The sequence below is a fragment of the Ahaetulla prasina genome, chromosome 1 (genome assembly GCF_028640845.1).
Source record: "Ahaetulla prasina isolate Xishuangbanna chromosome 1, ASM2864084v1, whole genome shotgun sequence".
Lineage (NCBI taxonomy): Eukaryota > Metazoa > Chordata > Lepidosauria > Squamata > Colubridae > Ahaetulla > Ahaetulla prasina.
In genome coordinates, this window is record NC_080539.1 from 336,544,554 (window position 1) to 336,563,924 (window position 19,371).

Genomic DNA, 19,371 nt, shown 5'->3' on the forward strand with positions numbered 1-19,371 from the left:
TTGATTTACTGAGGTTAACTTCATCACCATGCATGTCTTTAACCATGCAGAGCAGGAGTCTCCAAACTTGGCAACTTTAAGACTTGTGGACCTCAACTCCTAGAATTCTAGGAGTTGAAATCCACAAATCTTAAAATTGCCAAGTTTGGAAACCTCTGAGGCAGAGAAATAGCCAGAGGAAACCCAGAGCACTTGGAAGGGCACCAACCCAAGGAAAGCCAACCCTACACACAGAGTGAAGTCTAGTACTCCAACGGTGAAGCTCCCTTCTTGAAGGATGTGATATGGGAAACAGGAGATATCCTGGGTAATGGTGGAGAACAATTTCTTTTTTCATTCTAATTGCTCTTTCACAATTAAGACATTTGGGGGGGAGGCAGAATAGGGAACTAGAAAAAAAGGGAAAGGGGGAAAAAAAAGAAAAAAGCTGGGCAAAAGGAGAATATATCAATGAATAAACAGAGTTTTCAATTACCATGAATGAGAAGTTCAGGATTTCATTAGGAATTGATTGAATTACCTGAATGGAGTATATTAAGATTTTTAAAAAAGGAACAGACTCTATAAAAATCTAAGCAAGATGTTAATTTTGATATTGTATATTACAATTCATTGGACAAGTGCATATAAATGTATAGAAAACAAAAAAATCAGTAAAAACATTGTTAAAAATTGCTCAATTTCAAATTCCATCCTATCTGAATTTGATTTTTTTCTGATGATACAACTAAAATCCATAATTCTTCCTTTCTAATAGCTATATTTCCCTTAGATTGTACTGCATAATCTATAGGAGAGATGTGTTTATAACATTTGGTGTCTTTACCTTATGTATTTTTTAATGTTTTTATGGGTATCCAAGGAAGAATTATAAAGAAGGACGCAAAGTACATACAAAGATTTGCAGGGAATGGGTTTCCAGGTTTAGTTATTCAGATTAGAATTCTAGGTATAACAGGTTCTACAACGACTATCTTCATGTTGTGAAAAATATTTTCCTACTTCAAATCCATTTGCTTCCTTTTTATTTTGGTATGCATCAGTCACAAAAATCAAGTCTTTTTATTATTGTAATCACCTTTTCCAGGAGGAAAGGACAGAGAAACTGAGCATCAATGAGTCGAGGGCAATGCGAAGAAGGTGACTGCTGGAACAAAGGCAGGTTTGTCAGAAACTTTCAGAATGCGAGATTGGCAAGATCATAGCTGATAGACCATAGTCAAGTGATTCCCTCCTGCTCTGTCCAAAAGCATTTTCATCGCTGAAATTAAATAAAAAGTCTTGGGAGACGATGGAAAATCTTTGGAAAAGGGAAACAGAGCCAAGTGCAAAGAATTATCTGGTTATTAAGCCAAACCCTATGTACAACAGGGGTCTCCAACCTTGGCAACTGTAAGACTTGTGGACTTCAACTCCCACTGGCTGAGGAATTCTGGCAGTTAAACTCCACAAGTCTTACAGTTGCCATGGCTGAAGATCCCTGATGTACACAACTGTATCTGCTCCCCTTTGTGACATGACTGGGTTTGCTTGAGGCACGATCAGGGTCATTGGCACAGCCTACTTCATAAAAGTCCACTTCAGCATCACACATGCCACTAGCTCAACCTCCATATTTAATATGCTTCCTTTCAAGACACTGAATTTGAATACTACCTCTTTCTTCATAGGGGAACTCCAAAACAACAAATGGTCGACATAGTATAAACCAAAGATGAACTAGTAAAGGACTGCTGGAAAGAAAAGAAAAGTTTGCTGGAGAACTTGTTGAGGAGGACAGCACATTTGAAGCTTGAAACTCTCTGAGCCAGGGGACTGAAGTTGGCTGACGTCTGAAAAATAAACCTACCTGAAGCTGGTTGATGAACATTGCACAGAAATCCATGAGCTGAACTCAGGGAAGGGTTGTGAATGGATGCAATGCGACAAAAGTGCTTATGGGCAGTGTGAGTCATCCCAGAGAGGAGGTAGGCTACAGAGTCCATGTGTGTAAATGTCAGTTATCAAATGTGATCCAGGAGAGAAGTGTCATGTTGGCTTAGTCTGGTATGGTTGCAGTATGAAAGGATAAACTAATGGATTATGTTATTACAGTCTAATAGTGGCATGAATGCAGCTAAGCATCCTTAGATAGGTATTGAAAGGAAACCAGTGGATATTCGGGGGGGGGGGAATGATAAAATAAAAATAAAAATGAATTTAGGCTGGTGGATATCTTTGAGAGATGTAGATTTCAGATGAGCCAGCCCAAACAGCTATCTTTGCTTTCTTTACAGCATGCCTTTTGACACACCAAGTTATTCCAGGAGGGAACCTGGGAATGGACATCGATGAACAGAGAGAAATGGTCAAACTTGTGATGGCTAATAGAAAGGCAAGTTCCATGAAAAGTTTCTAAATGGGATGGGAAGATGGTAGCTAATGTACTGTCATCATGTAGTTTCCTTCCACTATGTATTCCCCCCAAGCTGTTCTCTCAATTGGCTTGAAAGTTTGCAAAGAAGTGTATGGAATTATCCCCCCATTGAGTTATAGAAGATACCATTGTGTCCTGGAAGGAATCAGGCAGCCCTGTCTACAGGCAAGAAGGAACCCAGTTGTATGGAAAGACATGGAGCTTACCCAGTCCGTGAGCTGGCCCCCTGCATACGGTCATTTTATCGATTGATTGTTGACGTGTAAGCAAGGTGGTGTTGATGCTTAAGCCCTCAATACAATTTTTTCCTCTGAAATTAAAGAAAAGTTTTGGAAAGCCCTTTTGCTGCTTGAGTTGGGCCGATGTCCTTGAAAAGTCTTTCCATTTGCATAGCTGATTTCTGATTTCTGCAGGCACACACACACACAGTATTATTCCCCTCTTACTGCTATCTCTATTTTAACTTTTTTTCCCATGTCACCGTAATATTCAAAGCCATTTCTTTTCTATCTTCCATCTTTCACCTGCTTTGTTATTCATATTTCTTTTATTTAGCTCTTCACATCTATTTATATTAAAGTTTCATCCTTCATTCTTTCAGTGTTTAGTGTTTCAATGTACACTTCTAGTACCAATCAAATCATTTAAACATATAGAGTAAATTTATTTATGTTCTTTCCAACCATCCAATCCATGTGATTCTATTATTAATACACGCTTACATTAAAATATATTCTTTCATTATCTAATCACCCATTTTTTAATTTTATAATTTTACTGCTAAGCATATTTTGATTCATGTTTAATAATACCATCATTCAATCTCTAATTTTCCAGTTAATGCTTAATTCTTATTCATAATTCCCATATTTCATTCTTCCTTACATGCAAAATCTTCCCTACATACAAAATCTTCACTACATAAAAAATAATTATCCAGGCTATATAGTTCTAATATTAATACATATGTTTTTGTTAAAATATATTTATGAAGGATCTTTTTCTCTCTTTTTTCTATTCATCATCTCTTCCCCGCATCAGTACTTTAAGTCTTATTCTTTTTTTGACTTGTCTCCTATATTCTTCTCTTAAATCTTTTATTCCATCTACTTCTAGATCTGCATTCTGGCTATACAATCTAACTTTTTCTCCCCTCTCTACTCTTTCCCGCTGTCTAGTTTTAAAGCTATCTGTTCTAATCCTACCTCCTTTTCCCAGGTATCTTCCTGTTTCTCCCATTCCCTTTTTAAATTGTTTAAAATATTTTCCTCCTGTTTGTATTCCTTAATGATTGTTAATTTTGATGATATCTCCTCCTTGCTGTCTTCTTTTCGCTGGTTTCTCAGTTCTGCTTTCCCCTCCATTTCTTCTGGTGGCTCCTTTCTTTCCTGATTATCCTGGTCTTGGTTCATTGTCCCTTGTATAGTATTTTCCAGTTTTTAGTCTATGCCAATCAAATAAATTCACCATCGCTTTATTTTGTTCATGTATAAGGTCCTTAATGCTTTGAAACATCAGCTCCATTTTGTTTAAAATTCCACTCACTTTCGCCTTGCATTACATCTTATTTTAATAGGTCCCACTTTTAGCCAGTAGTCCAGGAATCATTCATTCAAAACTGAGCTTACACAAATCATTTTTAATATCTCATAAATAATCAGTCAAATCCATTTAAATAAATCAAGGAGTTGTCCAAGTCTCCTCAAGTCACTTTGATATGTTCAATCATATAACATAACATTCAGGGGACTTTTACTTAGAGTTCTTATTTAATACACTCCTTCCCCTGGAGTGGGATGGGAATGGAAATTTTACAGTATCCTTCCCCTGCCATGCCCACCAATCTATGCCACGCCCACCAAGCCACACCCACAGAACCGGTAGTAAAAGAATTTGAATCCCACCACTGCCGATACCTCACATGATGACACCGTGATGCAAGTTTTACACCCTAGGTCTAGATGATGTCCAAGGTACTTTCCAAGTCTAATTCTAAGCATCTATTTGTCTAGTCTCTTGCATGTAGGCAGTCTTGTGCATTTGTCCCACGGGAAAAGAGCAATTGAAACAGCAGTGGTGACAGGATCAGATAAGTGATCAAGCTGCAGAGAATCAACTGTTCTAGAATCTAAAGTGGTCAGGTGAACATGTAAACATCAGGATCAGCCTTTCAAGTGCTGCTTGAAATGCTCTTTAATACACCCTGGTTCAGTTTAAAAGATATTGTGAACATAAATGCACAACATTTGCTCTTTTTAAAAATTAAACTGCTGCCGTGGTTTCAGTCTGCATGTTACACCATCAAGTGGCTTCAAGGTTCCCTTATCTAGAATTTTAAAGCTCTGCGGTGGAGCCAGCTCAAATTCAAACCTCTGCAGAAATTTGGCCATCAGCACTTTAACTTCCATCTTGCATAAAAAGAAAACAAAACAAAACAAAAAAAATAGAAGAAAGGTTTAATATATTTTTTAAAACACACACACACACATTTTGACTTCCTCATTCAGGGACTGATCATTAGCCCAGGGATGAGAGCTTCTTCCACCCCTTACTGTTACCCATGTTGGTGGAGACTGCAATGAGTTTAACCAACATCTGGAATGTCATAGACATAGGGCCTCTGGTGGCTCAACAGATTAATGCAGTCTGTTATTAACAGCAGCTTGCTTGCAATTATTGCAGGTTCAAGTCCCACCAAGCCCAAGGTTGACTCAGCCTTCCACCCTTTATAAGGTAGGTAAAATGAGGGCCCAGATTGTTGGAGGCAATAAGTTGACTTTGTATATAATATACAAATGGATGAAGACTATTGCTTGACATAGTGTAAACCGCCCTGAGTCTTCAGAGAAATAAATATAAATGCAAATAAAAAAAAAATAGACTTCAATGCCTGCTCTAATCTTCCAGTCTTTTATTTATCAAATAAATACTTTTTAGATTTTGACCTCTTTCATAATTTTTCATTACGTGAAGTTTTTAAAAACCCCAGTTCAAAAACTGAAGAGATGCATGTTAATCTGGTCATGAGGAAGAGGCTTAGGAAGAAAAATTAGGATTCCAAGAGTAACTGTAATCCAAGCTTCAATGATTAGGTCCATTCAAAACAAAGACTGAGACTCACAGAAAATTGAAATAGATATTGACGATCTCTTTTGATTTTTTTACAGCCCTGTTCATTCACATTGCCTTTGTTTTTTTAAAAGGAATACAGTACCTGGGGAATGGGGAAAAGGAAAGCACACTACAGTACCTGTAGTCCTCATTTAGTAGTCATAACTGGTGACTGCTTTCCTTTTCTCCACTCTCCTGGAGATGGGCATCTCAGTGCTGGGATATCTGGCTGGCAGCTGCTGACAATTGATGACTAATAGGTTTTACACCTTCAGTTTTTCTTTGCCTCCTAAATATTTCACTTCAGCTTCCCCACTCCACCACTCTGTGGAATGCTTCTCCTGGCACTGGCATAATTAGCAAGAAGCCAATATTTCTATCTACATTCATTGAAGAGGCAGGGATTGCAAGAGTGTAAGCAGGCACACAATGGAAGACACACATGGAAAGGAACGTGGTGGCATCAACAGTCCTGACTCCATTACACAAACAGTCCATTATGTGCCTGCTTACTCTCTTATAAGCCTTTCTCCAATCTCTCTGCGATTTCTGTGGATTTAGCTGCTTTAGATGTTTCTGGCTTTGTGGATTGGCAGGGGGGAAAGGGGATGATTTGCATCAGTGGCTGGCAAGAGTGCATGCCCCTCACACAATTGGAGTGTGCGTGCACTTGCTCACCTGCTGCTCATGCAAGTGAGGATGCGTGTGTGCTGCGAGTGCTCGCTGGCTGTTTCCATGGCCTGGTTGCAAACCCCTCACAACCCACAGGTTGGGGACCCCTGCACTAGAGACTGGAAGATTGCAAATTCTCCACCTCTCTTTTAAAAGGAACAAATGCTAGTACTGGAGTAGACATTCTTAACGCAAGTATCTTACTCACCTCAGCAAATAACTGTCCAATACATGAACGAGGTCCCAGCGAAAATGGGAAATAGGAAAAATAAGGTCTAGAAGAAACCACATGAAGCAGAAAATTGTTTAGGTTGTGCTATTCACCTAAGATACTACAACTGTTTAGAAATGTTGTTTTATAGAGCACATCTTCATTTTTTAAGAATATTATTTGTGCTTTCTGCACAGTGAGGATAAATATATTTACATTTTTTATTTCTCAAAGAAAGCACTGCATAGTCATTAGGATTACAAACTAATTTTACTTAGTACCTCACTTTTAACAGCAGCTTAATTTGCAGTTTTAGGAAATGACTACAGTACGTGTCAGAATGTTGTCAATACTGATATTTACTTCTTATTTTAAGACATGAACAGGGCCCCCCCCCCAAACTAATTTCCATCAGTAATCCTTAAATAACTAGTAAAGAGGGGTTTCCAACCCCTGGGCTGTGGCCTATTTGCGGCAGGCCGGCACATATATACATGTGCACACAGCTCAACTTGCGCAAGTTGAGCTGCGCACATATATGCATGCACCATGTGTGTGCTGTGCGCCAGCTTGCCGCTCAGGTGACCCGGTTCCCCTCTCCCCCACACCAGGCCATTAAGCAGCAAAGGTTGGGGACTGCTGCAGTATAGCACCCATCCCAACGGCATTCATCAACTGAGATGTGGAACACTTGGCGTAAAAGACACACACTATCATCAAATGATCCTACTATTCCAAAAGACTTATACGTGCCTGGCTATATACTGGACAAGACTTCATCGAGCTCCAGGAGACGGCATCAAGTGATTACATTAAACAAATGATGACTCTTATTACTTATGCAGGAAAGTTCACTGGAGAAAATTGAAAATCCTCCCTTTTGCTGCAGAAGGTTTATAGTATTTTCTGCTTGACTCTGAAAATAACTAGATTTGCATACAAAAGTTTCTGATAGTTTTGCAACATTTCAAACATTCTGATTAAAAGATTTTAAACACAGACGTCACCTTGATTTGCCTTTGCTAAATCGATCAGGATCAAAGGTCAGAGCATCCTTGAAGTATCTATCCATGCGTCCCATGATATAGGTACTGAACTATCAAGGGAAGAGAGACATTGGTAGAGATAAATATAAAGTCACCTGAAAATAACTAGGGCTGTTCACAGGTACGGGCAAATTAATATTTTAATGAATTTAAAAATTAAATTTAAATTAGGAACTCACCCCATTCCTAAGAGGTCCATAAAGGGGACGTGCATAAGCACACCAGCATGCCTAATATCTCTGTCCTACTGTCCCCGTTTATTTGTACTCATTTCCTGTGTTCATGTCCATGTTTATATTTATACCTGTTATCTTGTCCATGTTTGACAAAACTAAATAAATAAATACATAAATAAATTTCTAATGCTTGCCTTTGGGCTAGCATTAAACAAATCCTTGCTGCTATTTTGATTTCAGGATTATGTGATTATCTTGTCCTTGGAAACTCTATATGTCTGGCTCTGTGTGTGTGTGTGTGTGTATAAATAAATAAACTCACAAATAAATCATAGTATTCAATCTGAAAACAACAGCAATAACACTTATACACTGCTTCATAGTGCTTTGCAGCACTCCTTAAGCATCAGCATATTGCCTCCAACAATCTGGGTCCTCATTTTACCAACCTCGGAAGAATGGAAGGCTGAGTCAACCTTGAGCCGGTCAGAATCGAACTGCTGGCAGTCAGCAGAATTAGCCTGCAATACTGCATTCTAACAACTACGCCATCGTGGCCCTTCACTATGAAAGGAAGTTACAATGAAAAAGTCAAGGTTGTCCTCTACAGAATGTAGGACATGGGTTTGCGTTATAGGAAAGGAGATTCAATTGAATGTTGGGGAAAAAAATTCAGCAACGAGGCAATTCAGCAGTGGAATCAATATTCCAGAGCAGTTATAGCCTCCCTTTCACTAGATGTATTCAAAGATAGCTAGACAACTATCCCTTCAGTAAGCCGTAAGCTGAATGTTTAAAGATAAATCAGCTAAATGTTGGAAATATCACCAGGTACCAGGATCTTATTATCACATGTGGTGGAAATGCCCGGAAGCCAAAAACTATTGGGAGAAAATAGAATAGAATAGAATAGAATAGAATAGAATAGAATAGAATAGAATAGAATAGAATAGAATAGAATAGAATAGAATAGAATAGAATAGAATAGAATTTTTATTGGCCAAGTGTGATTGGACACACAAGGAATTTGTCTTGGTGCATATGCTCTCAGTGTACATAAAAGAAAAGATACGTTCATCAAGGTACAACATTTACAACACAATTGATGATCAATATATCAATATAAATCATAAGGATTGCCAGCAACAAGTTATAGTCATACAGTCATAAGTGGAAAGAGATTGGTGATGGGAACTATGAAACGATTAATAGTAGTGCAGATTCAGTAAATAGTCTGACAGTGTTGAGGGAATTATTTGTTTAGCAGAGTGATGGCCTTCGGGAAAAAACTGTTCTTGTGTCTAGTTGTTCTGGTGTGCAGTGCTCTATAGCGTCGTTTTGAGGGTAGGAGTTGAAACAGTTTATGTCCAGGATGCGAGGGATCTGCAAATATTTTCACGGCCCTCTTCTTGATTCGTGCAGTATACAGGTCCTCAATGGAAGGCAAGTTGGTAGCAATTATTTTTTCTGCAGTTCTAATTATCCTCTGAAGTCTGTGTTTTCTTGTTGGGTTGCAGAACCGAACCAGACAGTTATAGAGGTGCAAATGACAGACTCAATAATTCCTCTGTAGAATTGGATCAGCAGCTCCTTGGGCAGTTTGAGCTTACTGAGTTGGCGCAGAAAGAACATTCTTTGTTGTCCTTTTTTAATGATGTTTTGATGTTAGCTGTCCATTTGAGATCTTGCGATATGATAGAACCCAGAAATTTGAAGGTTTCTACTGTTGATACTGTGTTGTCAAGTATTGTGAGAGGTGGAAGTATGGAAGGGTTTTTCCTAAAGTCTACCACCATTTCTACGGTTTTGAGTGTGTTCAGTTCCAGATTGTTTTGGTTGCACCACAAGGCTAGTCGTTCGACCTCTCGTCTATATGCGGATTCGTCATTGTCTCGAATGAGACCAATCACTGTTGTGTCATCTGCGAACTTCAGTAGCTTAACAAATGGATCATTGGAGATGCAGTCATTGGTATACAGAGAGAAGAGAAGTGGGGAGAGCACACAGCCTTGGGGGTCCCTGTGCTAATTGTACAGGTAATTGATGTGATCTTGCTTAGCTTCACCTGCTGCTTCCTGTTTGTTAGGAAGCTTGTGATCCACTTACAAGTCTGTTCCGGTACCTGTAGCTGGTTTAGCTTAGTTAGAAGAATGTCTGGAATGATGGTATTGAATGCTGAACTAAAGTCTACAAAAAGGACCCTTGCATAGGTCTTTGGAGACTCAAGATGTTGTAGGATGTAGTGCAGAGCCATATTAACAGCATCATCTGTTGATCTATTTGCTCGGTATGCAAATTGCAAGGGGTCTAAGAGCGGATTCGTGATGGTTTTCAGGTAGGAAAGCACTAGCCTTTCAAAGGTTTTCATGACTACAGATGTTAGAGCAACTGGTCTGTAGTCATTCAGTTCCTTGATGGTGGGCTTCTTCGGCACTGGAATGATGGTAGAGCGTTTGAAGCAAGAAGGAACATAGCACATCTCTAGTGATTTATTGAAAATATGGGTGAAGATGGGGGCCAATTGGTCAGCACAGACTTTTAAGCAAGAAGGAGATATCTTGTCTGGGCCTGGAGCTTTTCCTGGCTTTTGTCTGTGAAATAGGTCCTGCACAAAGGGTTGGTTAGAAGAAATGATCCAACAACATACTGACTCAAAACTGGAGCTGTTTTTATTGGGGATTCTAACAGAGAAAATCAGTAAAGAAAATATCTATTTGATTATAGATGTAATTATAGCAGCAAGAATTATTTTTGTGCAAAATTGGAAAGCAGAGAAAATACCCCTGGAAGGAAAAATTATTAGAAAAATTTTAGACTGTGCAGAAATGAACAGATTAACTTTGATGATTAAAGAGAGGATTCAGAATATTTTAAGATATGGGATAAATTTTACCATTGGTTAGAAGAAAGGTACAGATAAGCAATGGACAATTATGTAAGAAAATGATAATATATTTTAGGAAAAATGGTAATAGTTTAAATTGAAGTGAAGAAAGAAGAAACAACAAAAGATGGAGCTAGGAAGAAAACACTGAGATGTCACATGGAAGAAATTACTGATGTTTTAAATTTATGTTTGTTTATAAACTAAAAAAACTTTTTCAAAAAAAAAAGTAAGCCATGAGCTGGATTCAACATTGTAAAATCCCCTTTCAACACTATGGATTTGAGCCTAATATCTAGATATAAAATTCATTTATGATATTAATGGACAATTGACCAGTCATTTATTCATAACATTTGCTTTCTACTCTTTATCATTCAAGTGGAATATATGACAGAAGGCTGCACAGACTCACAAATAGGGTGATGTTTGCTGGAATGTCAATTCCTTCAATTACATTTTTCTTCTCTGTCCAGCGCATAGTGCCTGGAACTGGTGGGTATAACCGTAGGGTTTCTTTGAGGACCTGTAAGTGAGAACCAGCTTTTCTTTTAATAGTTGGTATGATATTGCATAAAGACTATATATATCTCAACTGTTTGCTCGCTTTTCAGTCAAAATAATCTGAAGGCCAGGTAAAATTCAGTAAATGGTATCATGCAAAATTACAAGAATTAAAACCATCATCCTACAGAAACACATTAAATTATATACATCAGGGGTCTCCAACCTTGGCAAATTTAAGACTTGTGGACTTCAACTCCCAGAATACCTCAGCCAGCAAAGCTTGCCAAGCTTGTCAAGGTTGGAGACCCCTGATATACATACAGCTCTGGCAAATAGGTACGCGTAGTTCTCACATAATGTCCACTTGTTCAGCGGCCATTTGAAGTTACAATGGCACAGAACAAGGGGAACGTACGACCAGTCGTCATAGCTGCAGCCGTCACAGCATCACTGTGGTCTTGTGATTGTGATTTGAGTGCTTAGCAACCTAATCACTATTATGTCCCAGGGTCCTGCAGTCACATAGTCACCATTTGCAACCTTCATTGCCAGCTTCCAATAAGCAAAATCAATGGGGAAGCCATTTGGAAGAATCTTTTCTTAAAAACAGTGTGAGTTGAATAATCAGGGGTTGTTGCTTTTTTTACATGCTGCATCAGATGATAGATTCTAAAGCAGATGAGGACTAAAATGGATCATCAGCACAGGTGCCATGGAAAAGCTATGTCACCATGTTGCGGAATTCTTCTTAGCCAATCAAAAACATCATCCCTCAACTGGCTGTGTAAAGAAGTTTCATTTGCTGCCGTGATTGTCCACTGAGGCCTTCTAAGCCTGAAAAATGGGAGCAGGCTTCAGGCAGCTTAGGATCCTTGGACATAAGCAATATGTCAGAGAGCTGATTTAGTGCAGTGGTCAAGATGCTGGACTGGGATTGAAAGACTGAAAACTCTAGACCTCCCTGAGACATAAAGGCTGGCTGGGTGACTTTGGGCCAGTCCTTCTCTCTCACTCCAACTCATTTCACAGGGTGGTTGTTGTAGGGAAATTGAAGGCAAAAGCATTACTTGCACTACCTTGAGCTGCACAATATTAAGGTGGGATATATATTTATCAATAAATAACAAGAAAACATTTCTTTTCTATTTAGGCTGCTATCACCTTCTTGTTTCTGCTTCCTGACCAGATGAGCATAGAAATAAAACCAGCCTTTCGAAAGAAATGACTGATGCTTTACAGTCTCTCAGTCTAGTTTTAAATTTAAAAAAAAAGGAATCTGCTTTCTATTTCAAGATTATCAGAGCCAAGTAAAAAGAAAAGAAGCAGAACATGAATGGCAAGAGTATACACTGCCCATAGGAAACGAATATGTTAGTTACAATTGTAACATCATCATAAATTATGTACTGCATTGTAATACTTTTTGAATTCTATACATAGCAGTGGCGAAGTCTTGACTAAGAGCTCTCCTACTCCCACTGTTTCTGCCCACTTGGCACGTTTGAAGTGGGTGTGCTCCAGGTTCCCCCTGGCAAATGTTGTCATCTTACAGAACCTAGGAAGAGAGCCTTCTCTTCCTCTTAATAGTATCCCCCCCCCAAAAAAAATATAAGCTGTCCTTTTTCCATAAAGTCCTGAAAATTGTTGTCCTAGGTTTATGGTAAATGTGTTTAGAGGTGAAGGAATCCTCGTGCTTTATTTTAATGGTTATTTTTCGTCCAGGCTGTCTTGTTTTATGTTCTTGTTTTAATTAACTACAATATTTTTGGTAAGCTGCCCAGGGTGCACTGGAGTGGGCACTTATATTAAATCTAAATATTAATCATAATAATCATAAAAATAATGTCCCAATACAATGTATACCTAACAAGCAAAAACAATGCACTTATTGTTTTAAAGATGAGCACTGGGTGCGAAGATTTCACTTTGTAATTAAATGTTTTTACAGAGATTTCACAGCATCAAAATCCCAGTATGTCATGGCATTTAATGGTGCCAAGAGCCATTTTTCCAAATTTCTTTCACAAACAAATTTATCACTCTTACTATCAGGATGGAAGCACAAAAAGGCAGGGTCAAAATCTTATTATTCAAGTATACCTGTGATAAATATTCCAGTTTCCTCAGATCTTCGTAGGCAACATCTCTCTTCACACCAATAGCTTCATCGACTTCAGCCTGAAGTCTAAAATGTAATGGCAGAAGAACCGTGGCTTAGCCAAAACCCATTGACTAATTGAGAATGTGGATAATGCTTTATTTGATGAGACTAGCAGTCATTTATTGGAATGTTGTAGGTCAAAACACAGGTGAGGAGCCAAACTTCCAGTAGCAATGTTTTATTAAGATAAAGACACAGTATAAACCAACATCCAGTTTCCAGCTAACAGCTCCTTTTAAAGGAACTGTCAGCCTTAACCTATAGCTTTAAAATATGTCCAGCACTTATGTGGCAGAAGGAAAAGCCTCTGCTCATACCTGCGTGGACGTAACACCCCTTCCTCCTTCCTCAAGGAAACTTTGTAAACCACATAATCATGTGGTTTGTAAACTTTGTAAACCACATAATCATCCAGATACATAATCATCCAGATATATTGGTCTACGACGGCTTTGCATCGACTGGCAGCTTTCCTGTATTTCTGTCAGGCCCTCACACATCGACCGCATTCTCAACAATTCTTCAACTACATCAGATGGTTTACATATACTCTCTGTGGCTCCCTCCTGAACATATCCCTTAGTCGGAGATGGAAAAAAGCGAGATGGACTCCGTGGCAATGAACCCTCAATAACAAGTGTTTCATTCTGCACTGGCCTTAGCCCTTCAAATAGTCTTTCACTGCGTTGTAGTCCCTCTCGCTCTCCTGGATTCCCAACCCGATTTACTTCTTCCAGCTCCCTAACTGCTGTCCTCCTTACTCGGCTCCGAAGCTGATCGATATGTCGGTGCCACAGACACCCATCCTCAAGTTCCACCCGGTACGAACGGGGACCCGTAACTTCTGTAATCTGTGCCGGCACCCATATAGGTTGACCGGTATAATTCCGGGCATATACTAGATCACCTTGCTCAAAGGTTCTGACCATACTTTCCCAGTCTGTAAGGGTTTCTGATAAATAATTAGGGTGTATCTGTCTAAATTTGTTCTCAGCCGGTGACCCATAAGTAATTTAGCTGGCCTCTTTCATGTGGCTACAGGGAGTGACATGTTGGTTGAACAAATACTTATCAAGTTTCTCCTGATAGTTCCCTGGACCCATTCAAGCCAATGCCTCTTTCATCGTTCACACCATTCGCTCCATCTGCCCGTTACTCGCGGGGTGAAATGGCACAACAAGGGCATCACGTATTCCTCGGTTTACTAGGAATACCTCGAATGCCGTTGCCGTAAATTGTGGCCCATTGTCTGATACCAAAATGTCCGGCAACCCATGTGTCACAAACATTTTGTTTAATACTGTAACAACAGCGTCTGTTGTGGTCTGATGTGATTATGGCCACCTCCAGCCATTTAGAATATGCATCAACAACAATTAGAAAAGACAACCCCTTTATCAGCCCTGCAAAATCAAGATGTATTCTAGACCAGGGGCCTTTCGGTGTTTCCCAGTCCCGTCGTGGTGCTGCAGGAGGTGCCAGTCTCAATTCCTGGCATGCTTGCCACAACACTACCCACTCGGCAATATCTCTATCTATATTTGGCCACTATAGATAACTACGGGCCAACACCTTCATCCTTACAATTCTCGGGTGGCCTTCATGTATATATTATTGGTTACCACCTTTAAAGCGCTCCATGGCTTAGGGCCCAGATACTTACGGGACTGCCTGCTGTTACCTTATGCCTCCCACCGACCCGTACGCTCACACAGAGAGGGTCTTCTCAGGGTGCCGTCCGCCAAGCAATGTCGGCTGGCGGCCCCCAGGGGAAGGGCCTTCTCTGTAGGAGCACCTACCCTCTGGAACGAACTTCCCCCTGGTTTGCGTCAACTACCTGACCTTCGGACCTTTCGCCGTGAATTGAAAATGTACTTGTTTATTCAAGCGGGACTGGCTTAACTTTTTAAATTTTTAAATTTTTTGAATTTTAATAATTTTAACTGGGGTATTTTATTTTTGGGGTCAAATTTGATGGTTTTAACTTTCGGCCAATTATATAATATGTTAACTGTTGTTTTAATTTGTATATTGCACTGTTTTAATCTGGCTGTACACCGCCCTGAGTCCTTCGGGAGAAGGGCGGTATAAAAATCTAAATAATAAATAATAAATAAATAAATGTAGAGTCTCTAATAATGATTTCCTTAGCCTTGAGGGTATCACTACCCAATTCCCCCACAATAGGCAACCCTTCTGCACCGAAAGTTTGTATTGCCTTGCCTGGAATGGCTTAAACTCTACACTCCCTGTCTCTTTAGGCCATCCCCTCCACACCCAGTTTAACACTTGCATGATCGTTCCATCTTTTCTCGACTGGGTTGCCACTTCTGCAGCTGTAACAAAGAACTGATGGCATAGTCTCAATCAGAGGTACTGATGCTGCTGGAGCTGGATCCTCCACTAGATTAGGTAGTGGACATCGGCTTAGGTCATCAGCATGGCCCAGTTCTCTGCCATGATGTATAAGTCGATAACTATATGCTGCTAAAAACTCTGTTCAACGTGTCATTCTTGGGGACAGGACCTGCGGTGTTTGCCAGTCCCCCGTGATTAGTCCCAACAGCAGCTTATGATCTGTCACTAAATCAAATCTCCTTCCATAAACATATTCATGAAATCTCTTAATTCCAGACACCACAGCCAATGCCTCTTTATCAACTTGGCTGTAGTTACTCTCAGCAGATGATAAGTGTCCTGGAAAAGAATGCTATTGGAGCCTCACGATTGTCTGGAAGGCAATGACTCAAAACTCCCCCGACTCAAAACAGCGATGCATCACATGTCAGGACTAACGGCAGATGTTCATTAAACTGAACTAAGATGCTATCTGAGGAAATTAATTTTTTCACTCCCACAAATGCAGCTGCTTCTCGGCGCCCCCATACCCACGGCACCTTTTTCCCCAACAGTCGATGTAGGGTTCAGCGACAGATGCCTTTTGTTGCAAAAACACACTATAGAAATTGAGGAGCCCTAAAAAGGCCTGGAGTTCCATCTTATTCTTTGGGTTGGTGCAGCCTGTATTGCTTGTACTTTCTTCTTGGTGAGATGCAATCCAGATGCATCGACCAGGTATCCCAGGAACTCGACTTGATTTACTGCTACTTTACACTTTTCCTCCTTTACTGTCAGTCTAGCCTCTTGAAATCTTTGTAGACTAGTTGTAGTCGTTCAAATAATTCAGTTTTACTGATAGCGGAGATGAGCATGTCATCAAAATAGGGCACAACCCCAGGGATGCCATATAACAAATGTTCCATCAGGCTTTGAAACAAACCTGGGGCCACACTCACCCCAAACTGTAGGCGGCGGCAACGGAACGTCCCCTGATGCATTATGATTAGTTTGGGCTTCGGCGGTGGTTTCATCTACTGGGAGCTGCCGATACGCTTGGGCAAGATCTAACTTTGCGAAGATCTTACCCCTCCCTCCCCCAGTGAATATAACAAGTGCTGCACCACTGGTAACGGATAAGCATTATGTTGAAGAGCCCTATTCAACATACATTTATAATCTGCACAAATTTGGACCGACTTATCTGGTTTCACTGGTGTCACAATAGGGATCTCCCACATGGCATGGTCCACCGGTTCCAGTACACCTTGCTGAATCAATTTATCTAGTTTTTCATCAACCTTGGGCTTTAGTGAAAATGACACCCTCCTCGGTTTCATCCTTATTGGTGCCACCTTGGGGTCCAAATTGAAGGATATTGAGGTACCCCTATATTCTCCTAACTTTCCGTCAAACACATCAGCGAACTCTTTACTCAACTCTCCAATGGTTTCTCCCTGATTCTAACAGCCCCTTTTAAAGGAAAACTGTCAGCCTTAACCAATAGCTTTAAAATATGTCCCGTACTTGCGTGGCAGAAGGAAAAGCCTCTCCTCACACCTTCGTGGACATAACATTTATAATGGCACTATTTGTTTTCATTGTTGTATATAGCCTGGAGTTTCATAATTGGGGTGAGTTACACATAAGCAAGTGAATAATAAATACCTGCATATGCACCACCCACTTTCAAGATTCAAAAGTTAATTACCTTCATAGTTTTGTGCTCCCATGCAGATTGTCAGAGGGTGAAAATGCATAAGAACAAAGCCAAACATCTACCTTGGGGCTACTTATGACAGATTCCAAATTCTGATGGTCAGGGCCTTCCAGTGGTCACATAACTAAGTTTTGGGCACTGGGCAACTGGGATGCCTTTACAACTGTTTTCAGCTTCCCAAGGTCATATGGCTGCATTTCATGATGGATTTGCTTCTGGTTTTTGGCAAAACCGTGCCCATAGCAAACCATTACTTTGCTTAACAACTGTGGTGTTCACTAAATGACCATGGCAGTCACTTTGTAACTGCAGCATTTAATTCAGGGGTGAAATGCTCCCGGTTCGGACTGGATTGGGCGATCCGGTAGTGATGGGGGCGGGTAGTTTGGAGAACCTTTAGCAAAAATTCCTTCCCCCCCCACCCATGCCCACCCAATCGCCTGGTCCCCACTTGCCTACTTGCTGCTTCTTTCTGGCTCGCAAAGCCTTGCTTCGGCTGCTGCAATCAATTGCATCAGCTAGCAACTCAATCTGCCTGCCTCCAATTGGGTAAGTAACTGGGGGGGAGCTTTAAAAAAATAGTTAATTGGTTTTTTTTTAAGGAGTTTAATTTTATTTTTTTAGACAGCTATTTAAAGTTAAGGAAGTTTTAAATTTAGCTGCTTTTCTCTAAAATATAAATAAAATAATAAAATAAAATATTTGTGCAGCTTTGTGAGATTTGGTGTGTTTCTGTAGTGTTTCACTCTAACTACAGAAACACACAAAATCTCACAAAGCTATATGTGTCATTTTGTGTGTGTGAGAGAGTCAGTTGTGTTGTGTGTGTGTAAAGTGTGAAAGTTAGTTTTTGAGCTTTTTGTGGCTATGTGAGATTCCTGTTTGTTGCAGGGCCATTTTGGGTGAAGTGCAGCTGCTTTTACATTGTGTGTGAGTCAGCTGTGTTATGTTGTGTATGTGTAAAGTGTGAAAGTTGGTTTTTGGTACCTCTTATTATTTTGTGTACTTTGTTTATTATTTTTATTATTTATTGTTATTGGCCATGCCCACCCGGTCACCTGACCACCAAGTCACGCCCACCAATTAAGCCACACCCACAGAACTGGTAGGGAAAATTTTTAGATTTCACCCCGGTTTAATTAATATCCATCATAAAAAAGGTTGAAAAATTGAATTAATCACGAGGATGACCTGCTTTACATATTCACATACCTTTTCTTTATTTTATAAGGGATCACTTTATAGGGCCTCTGGTGGCTCAACAGACTAATGCAGTCTGTTATTAACATCAGCTGCTTGCAATTACTGCAGGTTCAAGTCCCACCAGGCCCAAGGTTGACTCAGCCTTTCATCCTTTATAAGGTAGGTAAAATGAGGACCCAGATTGTTGGGGGCAATAAGTTGACTTTGTATATAATATACAAATGGATGAAGACTATCGTTTGACATAGTGTAAGCCGCCCTGAGTCTTCGGAGAAGAGCGGGATATAAATGCAAATTAAAAAAATAGTCTGCTGGGATTGGCAGCTAGTGTGTGTGTGTGTGTGTGTGTGTGTGTAGGCAGCTGCTGAGATTGGCAGCTAGTGTGTGTGTGTATACACACACATACATATATGTGTGTGGTGTGTATGATCATATATATAAAATCACTTTATAGTCTTCTTGGATTGGCAGATACACACACATACATATACATACATGTATGCAGATAGTGTGTACTATCCCAGAGTGGATGTAGCCCACACTGTGCTTGTCAGTATGTGAGTGAGTTGTGAAATGTGTAGGTGATGCAAGAGAGAAGCCTGATGTCAGCTTAGTCCGATGCTATTGCGGCACGGAAGGATAAGCCCTGGTCCAGCATTGTTGGGTCTTGTGGAATACTTCTTCTGGCACTGGCATATGTGGCAAGAAGCCAATGTTTCTATCTAATTCACTTAAGAGGAAGGGATTGCAAGAGAGTAAGCAGGCACACAATGAAAGATACACATTGAAAGGAACAGCAGTCCTGACTCCATTATACAAACAGCCCATTATGTATCTACTTACTCTCTTATAACCCCTTCTTCTCCAATCTCTCTGCTGTGCAATTTCTGTGGATTTAGCTGCTCTACAGCAGTTCCTCAATGTTTC

The 19,371-nt window shown here is 40.0% G+C and overlaps 1 protein-coding gene across 1 annotated transcript in view; it reads right to left on the reverse strand.

Moving 5' to 3' along the window:
• Positions 1–4,040: 4,040 nt before the first annotated feature.
• Positions 4,041–19,371, reverse strand: part of LOC131187907 (cholesterol 24-hydroxylase) — a 31,654-nt gene continuing 16,323 nt past the window's right edge. Inside the window, exons 11-15 of the mRNA XM_058162679.1 lie at positions 13,124–13,208; positions 10,932–11,042; positions 7,418–7,506; positions 6,408–6,474; positions 4,041–4,824 (exon numbers count right to left, since the gene is read on the reverse strand). Coding sequence (XP_058018662.1) covers positions 4,672–4,824; positions 6,408–6,474; positions 7,418–7,506; positions 10,932–11,042; positions 13,124–13,208 — 505 coding nt within the window. The 3' untranslated portion in view covers positions 4,041–4,671. The remainder of the gene's footprint in view (positions 4,825–6,407; positions 6,475–7,417; positions 7,507–10,931; positions 11,043–13,123; positions 13,209–19,371) is intronic.